At 51.1% G+C, this 12,503-nt stretch overlaps 1 protein-coding gene across 1 annotated transcript; it reads left to right on the forward strand.

Moving 5' to 3' along the window:
* Nucleotides 1-4,473: 4,473 nt before the first annotated feature.
* On the forward strand, nucleotides 4,474-9,114 carry TAMM41 (TAM41 mitochondrial translocator assembly and maintenance homolog). Its single transcript, XM_053468614.1, has 9 exons — nucleotides 4,474-4,512; nucleotides 5,260-5,410; nucleotides 5,534-5,716; nucleotides 6,123-6,215; nucleotides 7,701-7,851; nucleotides 7,981-8,126; nucleotides 8,219-8,384; nucleotides 8,500-8,562; nucleotides 8,951-9,114. The coding sequence occupies exons 2-9, from the start codon at nucleotides 5,273-5,275 to the stop codon at nucleotides 9,025-9,027; spliced, it is 1,017 nt and encodes a 338-aa protein (XP_053324589.1). The 5' UTR covers nucleotides 4,474-4,512; nucleotides 5,260-5,272; the 3' UTR covers nucleotides 9,028-9,114.
* The last annotated feature ends 3,389 nt before the right edge of the window (nucleotides 9,115-12,503 follow it).

Here is a 12,503-nt window from a genome sequence, read left to right on the forward strand (position 1 = left end):
CCCTGGGCTGGCAGCCGCTTAGCAGGTATTGATCGGTAAACGGCCGCAGTGTATTTCTCTAACACCAGCTGCATACACTCAAGCACATGCGCTAACACCATATACTAACACACGCACACTCTAATGTCATACAGTAACACACGCTAATTCTAACACCGTATGCTCACACGCTCTCTCTACTGCCAGACACTCACTCACTCTCTCTACTGCCAGACACTCACTCACTCTCTCTACTGCCAGACACTCACTCTCTCTCTCTACTGCCAGACACTCACTCACTCTCTCTACTGCCAGACACTCACTCTCTCTCTCTACTGCCAGACACTCACTCACTCTCTCTACTGCCAGACACTCACTCTCTCTCTCTACTGCCAGACACTCACTCACTCTCTCTACTGCCAGACACTCACTCACTCTCTCTACTGCCAGACACTCACTCACTCTCTCTACTGCCAGACACTCACTCTCTCTCTCTACTGCCAGACACTCACTCTCTCTACTGCCAGACACTCACTCACTCTCTCGCAGATTTCTGTCATAATGTCTGTCCCGGCTCAGCGAATCCCACGAATTTCATAAATAAAAGTGCGATTCTCGGAAACAGACTAAACCTTTATCATTATCGCCTTCATTACTCCACGGATGGATCCTCAGTCCTGCTATAAGACAGCACAATAGGAAAAACAGGCTCATGATTTACCCACCAGGGACGTTGACTGTCAGATTTGTAAGTTTCCATGGTAACCGCACTACCCACCCTCGTACTCGGAAGCCGCTGGTTACATAATATCCCCGGTCGGCTTCATTACACAGCCTCTGCCGCTAAACGCCAACAGCCTCCGGTTGGGGTATTCCCGTTCCCATTTAATTTAAGTTAATGAGCCAAGAGGCGTTAATGGCGTCAAGAAGCTGCCGGCGGGCGATGCCTCCCTGTCCATGGAAAACCCGCAAAAAGGGCACAACTTCCACGCCAGCGCGGAGTGCGGCCGCCAATCCCTTTACTGCTCTGCCGAGACGACACATAAAGTGACCCAACGGCCCGTAAACGCTGCCGGGCGGGTAACGGAGGCGGCAGCAGCCCAGGGGGCTTTTAGAGGCTTTACCCCGCAATACATCATCGTCTGCCTTCGATACAAAGCCGCCGGGGCAGATAACTCAAACAACTGGGGCAGATAACTCAGAGTTCAAATTGTTTTCTGTAGAACAGGGGTGTGCGTAGGGCTACTGGCACCTGGGTGCAAAGTTTCTTTGGAACACACTAATACAATACACTGACACACACTCACACTAACACAATATACTGACACACACTCACACTAACACAATACACTGACACACACACTAACACCATACACTGACACACACTCACACTATACTCACACTATACACTGACACACACACTAACACAATACACTGACACACACTCACACTAACACAATACACTGACACACACTCACACTAACACAATATACTGACACACACTCACACTAACACAATACACTGACACACACACTAACACCATACACTGACACACACTCACACTATACTCACACTATACACTGACACACACACTAACACAATACACTGACACACACTCACACTAACACAATATACTGACACACACTCACACTAACACAATACACTGACACACACACTAACACCATACACTGACACACACTCACACTATACTCACACTATACACTGACACACACACTAACACAATACACTGACACACACTCACACTAACACAATACACTGACACACACTCACACTAACACCATACACTGACACACACACTAACACCATACACTGACACACACTCACACTATACTCACACTATACACTGACACACACACTAACACAATACACTGACACACACTAACACAATACACTGACACACACTCACACTAACACCATACACTGACACACACACTAACACCATACACTGACACACACTCACACTATACTCACACTATACACTGACACACACACTAACACAATACACTGACACACACTCACACTAACACAATACACTGACACACACTCACACTAACACAATATACTGACACACACTCACACTAACACAATACACTGACACACACACTAACACCATACACTGACACACACTCACACTATACTCACACTATACACTGACACACACTAACACAATACACTGACACACACTCACACTAACACAATACACTGACACACACTCACACTAACACCATACACTGACACACACACTAACACCATACACTGACACACACTCACACTATACACTGACACACACACTAACACAATACACTGACACACACTCACACTATACTCACACTATACACTGACACACACACTAACACAATACACTGACACACACTCACACTAACACAATACACTGACACACACTCACACTAACACAATACACTGACACACACTAACACAATACACTGACACACACTCACACTAACACAATACACTGACACACACACTAACACCATACACTGACACACACTCACACTATACTCACACTATACACTGACACACACACTAACACCATACACTGCCACAGACTTTTACTAACATGCACACAGGAACACGCACACAACATATTGAAATGTCCTTCAGCCGGGTCTAGTGTTGCCCTGTGTAGTTAAGCCAGCCGGCCCCTTCCACCTCCGCCGCTGGCCGCGGTTATCTATAAAACCTGTCTGTCTGTACAGTCTGTCTGTCTGTGCAATGTGTCTATCTGCACTGTATGTACATTGTGTCAGTGTGTCTGTCTATCTGTGCAGTATGTCTGTGTGTGCAGTATGTCTGTCTGTCTGCGCAGTCTGTCTATCTGCGCTATATGTGCATTGTGTCTGTGCAGTATGTCTGTGTGTGCAGTATGTCTGTCTGTCTGTCTATCTGCGCTATATGTGCATTGTGTCTGTGCAGTATGTCTGTGTGTGCAGTATGTCTGTCTGTCTGTCTATCTGCGCTGTATGTGCATTGTGTCTGTGCAGTATGTCTGTCTGTCTGTGTGTGCAGTATGTCTGTCTATCTATCTGCGCTGTATGTACATTGTGTCTGTGCAGTATGTCTGTCTGTCTGTCTGCGCAGTCTGTCTATCTGCGCTGTATGTACATTGTGTCTGTGCAGTATGTCTGTGTGTGCAGTATGTCTGTCTGTCTGTCTATCTGCGCTGTATGTGCATTGTGTCTGTGCAGTATGTCTGTCTGTCTGTGTGTGCAGTATGTCTGTCTATCTATCTGCGCTGTATGTACATTGTGTCTGTGCAGTATGTCTGTCTGTATGTACATTGTGTCAGTGTGTCTATCTATCTGTGCAGTATGTCTGTGTGTGCAGTATGTCTGTCTGTCTATCTGCGCTGTATGTGCATTGTGTCTGTGCAGTATGTCTGTGTGTGCAGTATGTCTGTCTGTCTGTCTATCTGCGCTGTATGTGCATTGTGTCTGTGCAGTATGTCTGTGTGTGCAGTATGTCTGTCTGTCTATCTGCGCTGTATGTGCATTGTGTCTGTGCAGTATGTCTGTCTGTGTGTGCAGTATGTCTGTCTATCTATCTGCGCTGTATGTACATTGTGTCTGTGCAGTATGTCTGTCTGTATGTACATTGTGTCAGTGTGTCTATCTATCTGTGCAGTATGTCTGTGTGTGCAGTATGTCTGTCTGTCTATCTGCGCTGTATGTACATTGTGTCTGTGCAGTATGTCTGTCTGTATGTACATTGTGTCAGTGTGTCTGTCGATCTGTGCAGTCTGTCTATCTGCGCTGTATGTGCATTGTGTCTGTGCAGTATGTCTGTCTGTGTGTCTGTGCAGTATGTCTGTGTGTCTGTCTATCTGCGCTGTATGTACATTGTGTCTGTGCAGTATGTCTGTCTGTATGTACATTGTGTCAGTGTGTCTGTCTATCTGCGCTGTATGTACATTGTGTCTGTGCAGTATGTCTGTCTGTCTGTGTGTGCAGTATGTCTGTCTGTGTGTGTGTGCAGTATGTCTGTCTGTCTGTGTGTGCAGTATGTCTGTGTGTCTGTCTATCTGCGCTGTATGTATGTCTGTGTGTCTGTGTGTGCAGTATGTCTGTGTGTCTGTCTATCTGCGCTGTATGTATGTCTGTCTGTCCCGTGGCTGCGCTGTATCTCCCCCTGCTGGCAGGTCTCGGCATCATCTCTTTTAATGGAATCGCCACAATATTCTGCAACGCAGCCTTAATAACCGGAGCGAGTGTCTCAGGAGGAGCAGCTGGCCTGTTAATTATTTGGCACAGAATGGTGGGAGTTGCAGTGGTTGTAATATATTTAACCGATCAATCATCACCCAGCAATAATAACAGGGCGGGCTGGTCAATAACACAACACCCCGCCCTGTAACTGCGAGCCCATCAAACAGGGGCTACTGACAGCCAATCAGAAGAGTCCTTAGAACTCGCCAATTACAGATCCCAGAGCAATCCGGATTCCGGAAGTGATGTGCACGTGTGCAGCAGCGAATTGGCTGTCACAGGGAATACTGTGCGTATATCCTGTGCTGTGTGTAAAACCCTATAGAATACTGTGCGTATATCCTGTGCTGTGTGTATAACCCTATAGAATACTGTGTGTATGACCCTATAGAATACTGTGTGTATATCCTGGGCTGTGTGTCACCCTATAGAATACTGTGTGTGTATGACCCTATAGAATACTGTGCGTATATCCTGTGCTGTGTGTATAACCCTATAGAATACTGTGTGTGTATAACCCTATAGAATACTGTGCGTATATCCTGGGCTGTGTGTATAACCCTATAGAATACTGTGTGTATATCCTGGGCTGTGTGTCACCCTATAGAATACTGTGTGTGTATGACCCTATAGAATACTGTGTGTGTATGACCCTATAGAATACTGTGTGTATATCCTGGGCTGTGTGTATAACCCTATAGAATACTGTGCGTATATCCTGGGCTGTGTGTCACCCTATAGAATACTGTGTGTATATCCTGGGCTGTGTGTATAACCCTATAGAATACTGTGCGTATATCCTGGGCTGTGTGTCACCCTATAGAATACTGTGTGTGTATAACCCTATAGAATACTGTGTGTATATCCTGGGCTGTGTGTCGTATATATACATTACACACGCATTACAGTACATTGAGAGGATGACTTGTGTTTTGTAGCAGTTACTGTGGGTCTGTGTGTAGCTCTTGTCCGGAAATGCCCGTGCCGCGCATGTTGTAGGGCTAGTATTGTGCATGCCGTTCTTGCCCCTTCGCAGGGTATGAGCAGCCATGGCTATACAGGCAATCCAGAGCACCGGCTACCAGTTCAGGAGAATCCTCACCTACTTCCCCCAGGACATCAGCCTGGCCTTCGCCTACGGGTCGGGGGTGTTCAGGCAGTCGGGCACGGCTCACGGCAGCGTTGGGGTAAGACGGGTTAATGGCGGTTGGGCTCAAGCTCCGCGGGTCAGGGGGGGTGGCTTCATTTCAGGTGAGGGGTGGCCGGCTCCTGCTCCACGCATCCATCATCCGGGTTTTATTCCTCTCTAGAACAATATGCTGGACTTTGTGTTTGCCGTCGATGACCCCGTTATGTGGCACTCGATGAACGTAAAGCAGAACCCGGCACATTACTCGTTCCTGAGGTTTCTGGGACCCAAAAACATCACGAGTGTACAGAACGACTATGGAGCCGGGGTGTATTATAACACCATGGTGCCGTGCGACGGGAAGGTGAGCGCCTGGCTGAAGGAATGGTTTGCTCAACCTGCCTGGTCAGTGTCTTATGTTCAGAACAGTCATATCTCCAAACAGTCCCGATTTTCAGACGCTGTCCCAGGTAGAGGCCCCGCTGACCCCACCCACTCTTGGACTGACAACACTCCTTGCCACACCCCCACACAGGACATGTGAAATGTTGGGGTAGAGGGAATGCCTGATGCCCATCTATTCAGACAAATGCCATTCTCTGCTGCATCAATACCCACGTCCACCAGGCCAAGCCGTGCCCTCTCCTCCGTGTTATCGCTCCACACCTTCCAGTGTTACTCTGGGTATCCCTGTTGCCGCGTTCCCCGGATACTTAGTGCCCTGCGGTCGTTTCTCTGAGGACTTTTGCCTTATGATTTTATCTTTCCAGGTGATAAAGTACGGCGTCGTCAGCACAGATACGTTGGTTGAAGATTTGCTCCATTGGAAGACATTGTACATCGCGGGGCGTTTACATAAACCGGTAAATATAAAAGATGAATCTGACTTCCCGTACGGGGAGCCTGTCCCGTTTAATAATCTTTCATAAACCTCCGGGCTCTGCCCCGCGCTGACCTCGTAGGAAGGTTTTCCAGCCGTAGGAACCTATTACCCGTAGTTCCCGTCCATAGAAATGCTGTGATGTCATGAAGACATTGTCCATAATCTGCCACGGACCGGTGACACGACTGCCTCGTATAAAAGATCGGGGCGGCGGCGCAGGCGCAGCCGGTCTTTCATCTCTCTGACAGCGTCCATCGCAGCTGCCGATGCTTTCTCGAGTCCCCTCTCTGACCGGTACCGTGATAGAGATTTTTGTCTCTGACGCCTCTGTTGATCCCGTTAGATTTTTGGTATAATGTCAGGTTTAAAGGTGCCGTTCCACTTAGACAAATCTTTACTCGCACTCTCTATTCTGGCAAATCTCAGCCGACATGTCATTCCCATTCTCTGCCACTAGAGAGCATCAACCCCCTAAATAACCATTCCGGATTTATTACACGGAGCTTATTCAATAATTATCACCGATTTGCCCTGCGTGGTGTACAAGAGCCCTAAAAAAAACTGCAACTTAACTCCCCTCCATGGATGCAGCATGAGGAGCGGCGCAGCATGCGCTCCGGCCGCCATGTTTGCCAGTGTGGCTGGTTTATTGAGAGTCTGCCCACCACCTCCTGAGGAGTAAGGTTGATTGAATTGGGGGCTTTTTTCGTAGAAGTTGCTCTGTTTATGTCGGGTCCCCCGGAGCGATTCACTCGGCTGCCTGGTTCAGAGAAGCGTGCGTTGTTTTGGTGCGGAGGGCAGGTCTCCCTCAGGGTGTCTCTGACCTAAATCTTTTCTACCATTATCTTACGCAAACTGTATAGAAATCCTTCTTCTCGGTAAACAGGGTGGGGACGGTCCACGGGGGCCGTGACACATGTTGCTTCCTGTGTACACGGATAGACGTGACGATAACATTAGATCGTACTGGATCCTGTACAACCAGATTAACCGCGGGATGGCCGGGTAACGCGCAGATCTGACCCGTCTCTCTATGTCTATATATACTATATATATATATATATATATATAGTGATGGCCCCCCGGGCCGTGGTGGTTTATGTCTGCACTGTGCAATCGATAATACCAGCTTGACTGATCCGCCGCTCCCATCATAGACTGTTCTGGGTCCCGCTCGTGAAGTGGAACTCCGACTCAAGCCGTCCTCCTGCCGAAGCCTTTGCCGCGTTCTGAATCCCGAGCTCTGGCGGCTGCTTCTAAATCTAACTTTAAACAAGAAGCTTCCGAACGTTCTTCCTCCCGGCCGCTTCCCGTCGCCGCTTTGGGTGGATCTGGGTATGAGGGTAAAATTCCCGTCCGTTTCCATGGCATCTGTAGGAATGTCTGGGTGCCGATCGCCAACCCGCGGGGCCTTCCTTTTCCTGCCGCTTTTCTTATTTTTTTTTTTGTATTTTGTTTGTCTCAGGTAAAAATCCTGATGCAGAAGGAGAACGGGCCGCTGCGCGCGGCGCTCAACGCCAACCTGAAGAGCGCGCTAACCGCTGCCTTCCTGATGCTGCCGGAGAGCTTCACCGAGGAGGAGCTGTACCTGCAGATAGCTGGCCTCTCGTACTCCGGTCCGTGCGCGTCGCACGCATGTCGCACCTCCCATGCTCGCACACTTCCCATTTTTAATAGTAAGCAGAACCCCCCGATTGATGTCACAAGCAGCCCCTGATGTCATCGCCCTTCGCGTTTCTCTTTAGGTGATTTCCGGATGATAATCGGTGAAGATAAAGCGAAGGTGATGAACATCGTCGGGCCGAACGTCCCCCATTTCCAGAAGCTGTACGGTAACATGCTGACGGAGTGTCCGCAGGCCGTGTACAAAGCACCGCAGGGCCGCGTGGAGGTGAGTGCTCGCTCACGTGGCCTCTCCAGCGCAGCGCTGGGTACCGTGCGGTGATTCCTTCACCCCGGCGGCGGTTCTTGTCTTTGCGTCAGGTGGATAAGAGTCCGGAGGGCCAGTTCCTGCAGTTGATGGCTTTGCCGAAGACTTTACAGCAGAGGATAACGAATCTTGTGGACATTCCCGGGAAAAACCGCGACGTGGAGGAGATGCTGCTGCAGGTTGCGCATGATCCGGACTGCGGGAGTGTCGTGCAGCTGGGTGAGCGGGGGGGGGGGGTCCCTATGGCGCTGGGTGAGCGGGGGGGCCCATGCGGCTGTCTTTGATTATACCGCGTGGTCTCGCCGGTTACATCTTGCTTTCTGCTTCTTCGCAGGCGTTCAGAGCATTGTAAAGACATCCAGCCTGTCTCAGAGCGCTAAAGGGATTCTGACTGCCGGTAAGCTGCTAGTGGGAGGGGCTGAGCTGGCGCTGTGGGCGTGTCTGTGCGTTGCAGTCACATATATAAGTAGAGAGTACAGATACTCTCCCGCCGCATGACGTGTGATCCACGCTCTGTCCTGCCAGAATCACCGGCAGCACCAGTCCTCTGGCTCCATATTATTACGATAAGAATCCCCGCAGCGCTTCCTGCAGTCCCCACGTAGAAAGGGTCTGACAGACAGACACATTAGGTAAACTGGCCTCGGCTCCACAGCTTACAGTCCTTATGCAAATAAGCAATATGGGATATTTAATTTAGAATAAAGTTAAATGCCCCGGCGTCTGTTCTCTTGTTACCTGCGCAGGGCGTCCGCTCACCCTCTGGCCTATATTTTATCTTTTAGGCTTTAAGAAAACCATTTCCTACACCTCTAAGAAAATGTACAAGATGGCGAGGAGTCTGCGCAGGAAGAAGCCGTAGAATCCCCGCGGATCGCAGCTCGTTTTTTATTCTATTTATGGAAAACTTTTTTCCTTTTATGATGTGAATTATAAATGAATGAAATGTGGCGTTTCCCCCGAGCCTTTCTTTTAACCGGCCGGACCCCCGGACCACGAATCTCCCCCCAGCCTTTCCGCTAACCGGCCGGATGCCCCCTCCCCCGAATCTCCCTCCAGCCTTTCCTCTAACCGTCCAGACCCCCGGACCATGAATGAGAGATGAGGTTGCGTTCTCTTTACGGTTTACGGCGGGCGCGGGGTTGCTCGGGTGAAGCGCGTTGGGGTACTTCGTATTCGCTGCTCGTACTCCTGCGGAGTTTAGAGGAAGGGAACCGGACTGCGTGAGGAGCTTCGGACAGTCTGGGGTTAATCTGCAGGAATTTCTTACAGGCTGCGAGGATTTTTAATTGCCCCGCTAGCTGCCCGGTCCGTACCCATCGCGGGGTGCGCTGTATGCGGGGTGCGCTGTATGCGGGGTGCGCTGTATGCGGGGTGCGCTGTATGCGGAGCGCGTTGGGGCTCGGATCTTGCAGGGACACATTCTCCTCGGCGCTCTGCGCAAACTTGCCTGCTTAGCGAGTAATTGGGGCAATTTCATAGAAAAATGTAATTACTGCGTACAGAATCCAGAGAGAAATCACCCAAAAAGATCAAAAGAATTTCCCTTCCACGGGAGATTTGCAGTCGTGATGGCGACGGTGCGAGGCTGGGGGTCGGGGGTCTGCGGTGCTGGGGGGGTTGAGTGAGGCTGGGGGGATCAGGCCGGGTTTCGGGGTTAGAAGGCGAGATCGATGGCGTTTGATGCCGATAGGTGGAGAGAGGCGGCGAGATCTCGAGGCGTTTTCAAATTAGACCGTAATATTTTATCGCCGAGACGCTTATTGAAGTTCAAATATGGGCGAGCAAGCGGCGGAGTGTCCTGAGTTACGGGGGGCAGTCCCGCTGTGAGCAGATTGTGGCCCCGATCTGAATAATTAACTCCCCCTCCACCGTCCCAGCATGCTCTGCTCTGGCGCCCACAGGGTTAAGTAAATCCTTTGTAAGTGGAGGCTGATTATCCCGTTTGCAGATAATCCCCCGTAAAGCTGGCGCTGCGCCCCCGACGTGGGGGTCCCGGGCGTTATACCCCCAGCCCCCCTCTGAGTAACGGCCGCTGGTCCTGTTATTAGGTGTTTGTCTCCTTGGTGCCGCGGATCAGATTATTTATAGAGAGCCCAACCTTCTCCCCTGGGGCGCCGGGCCCTGCGTTTGTTCCTCTGGGATGATTGTGACGTGACTCACAGACCACGCGCTGCACAGATTCTCCCGCGTGGAGCGCTTCCCGGGGGGGGTCGCAGGGAAGTTGGGGTAACAGCCGGTCGGAGGGGGTATTTGGTGACATTGTGACCGGCTGCGTGTCCTTTCCTCGCGTGGCCCGGGTTTATCGTTTCTGGGGTTTTTAAGGTTAATTTGCAGGCGGAGCAGAGAGACGCGTTTAGTGTTTTTGGAATAATTTCTGTAGTTTTTTTTTTTAAATATTTTTATTCCGCCCCCACCTCCCACGAATGGTTAATATCCGTCACTGTCCAAAGCCCGCCGTCTTCTAACGTTCCTTCATTCGCCGCGAATAACCGTCTCGGACCCGGATCGCCCCGAACGCGACTCGCCGGTAACTTAGAACCCTAACCGGTGCCCATGTGGCTGGCAGAGGCCATCAGGGGGTAACCGGGGCAGGTGTGTCTGGGGGTCCGTGTTCTGGACCAGAGCTCCGTAGGGGGCGCGTTCCACGTCTCATCCGTCCCCCAAACCTGACTTAATATTCGGAAAGAATTTTTTTTGGAAAAACAAGTAATTCTTGATGATGTCATAATAATATCGTTACCATTTTTGTAATTTTTACTAAACTTTCTTAATAAATGAATTTTCCGAAGGATTTCTTTCTGGCGGATGACGTCGCTCACAGGTTTTGTCGTTTTGGCCGCCGGATGTTTCTGGTTTGGTGCAAAATAATTTCTTGCGGTTTATGACGTTTTATAACTGAAAATAAGCAATACTGACCCCTCTCACCCCCACTACCCCCTCTCACCCCCAATACCCTCTCCTCCTACCCCCTCTCACCCCCAATGCCCTCTACTTCTACCCCTCCCAGTGCCCCTCGGCCGTCCAGCCATTCCTCTCTAATACACCTTTGCCCCTTTACCCCCCCCTCTCTGCCCCTTTACACCCCCCTCTCTCTGCCCCTTTACACCCCCCCCCCGTACCTGCAGCTCATGCTCTGACATCATCCCACTATTATACTCGCTGACCCCGCCCTCTTATCGGCCTCCACCAATAGGAGGATAGGGATCTCCCCACCTGCCAGGAAGAGAATCGTATCATTCCGAGCATTCCTGCAGTTAGAGTGAACTGCCCCGGCCACCGGAACTGCCCCGCCGCTCGCAGTGTCTATTGCCCCGGCCGCCGGAACTGCCCCGCCGGTCACCGGCTGCTCCCCCATCTTCCACCTGCTTCTCCTGGTCTGGATTTTGATAGAAAGTTACTGCACCGGAGACCGAGGGGTAAAGTGCCCTGACCGGGGGTAAGTGTATCTAGTTGGGTCGCTTTCCTGTGGGGTACTTCTGCTAAGGCGTCTGCACGGGGGGGGGGGGCTGGGGGGGTATTTGAGGCACATTGTAATGAAGTTAAAAAGACAGGGGTTACAGGGGCAGGTAAGGTGACCCCACACGGCAGCCTTAGGGGTGCCCCGTGTGCCCCCGCATACCCCAGGATACCCCACTGCCCCCGCGCCAATCGGCTCCCAAAGGCACTGTCAATTTATTTTCACTGAATAGATTGTGAGCTCCTGGGGGCCCCCGTCTCACGCGTGTTCATGGTGCCCGCTGCAGCAGCACTACGGTCTGTGCTGGCGCTATAATAAATAATAGATTTGCGTGTTCCGTGTCCTGGGTGTTCCGTGTCCTCCCCGTGTGTTGTTTGCCCCCGTTATTCTCCTGACGGTTTTCGGTCGCAGATTGTTTCTTGCGCTGCTGTCCCCGCACGGTGCGCACGGAACCTGCCGGCAGATCGGCCGTCGAGTCGGTTAACCTTAATCAGTCGTTGGTCTCGTCTTAGATACAGGAGCCGTATGTCTATCCCGTACATGTTTAATACCCTCACTGTATTACTCTCTACCACCTCTGCTGGGAGGCTGTTCCACTTATCTACCACCCTCTCCGGTGTGAGGTTCTGGCCTCTGGCTGTAACGTTTCTCCTGCGTGTTGAGACGCAGATAGATCATGCGTGGAGCGCTGTCGGAGGGCAATAACCCCCCCCTTCGGAGTGCTGTCGGAGGGCAATAACCCCCCCCTTCGGAGTGCTGTCGGAGGGCAATAACCCCCCCCTTTTGGAGCGCTGTCGGAGGGCAATAACCCCCCCTGCGGAGCGCTGTCGGAGGGCAATAACCCCCCCCTGCGGAGCGCTGTCGGAGGGCAATAACCC

Source organism: Spea bombifrons, chromosome 6 (assembly GCF_027358695.1).
Source record: "Spea bombifrons isolate aSpeBom1 chromosome 6, aSpeBom1.2.pri, whole genome shotgun sequence".
Taxonomy (NCBI): Eukaryota; Metazoa; Chordata; class Amphibia; order Anura; family Pelobatidae; genus Spea; species Spea bombifrons.

What these genes read in the sequence shown, in the direction of transcription:
- TAMM41 (XM_053468614.1), top strand. Translation starts at nt 5,273, where the DNA reads ATGGCTATACAGGCAATCCAGAGCACCGGCTACCAGTTCAGGAGAATC. An exon ending in TGGTGCCGTGCGACGGGAAG is followed by an intron (nt 5,717 to 6,122) that starts GTGAGCGCCTGG and finishes TTATCTTTCCAG; the next exon opens with GTGATAAAGTACGGCGTCGT. An exon ending in TAAAGGGATTCTGACTGCCG is followed by an intron (nt 8,563 to 8,950) that starts GTAAGCTGCTAG and finishes TTTATCTTTTAG; the next exon opens with GCTTTAAGAAAACCATTTCC.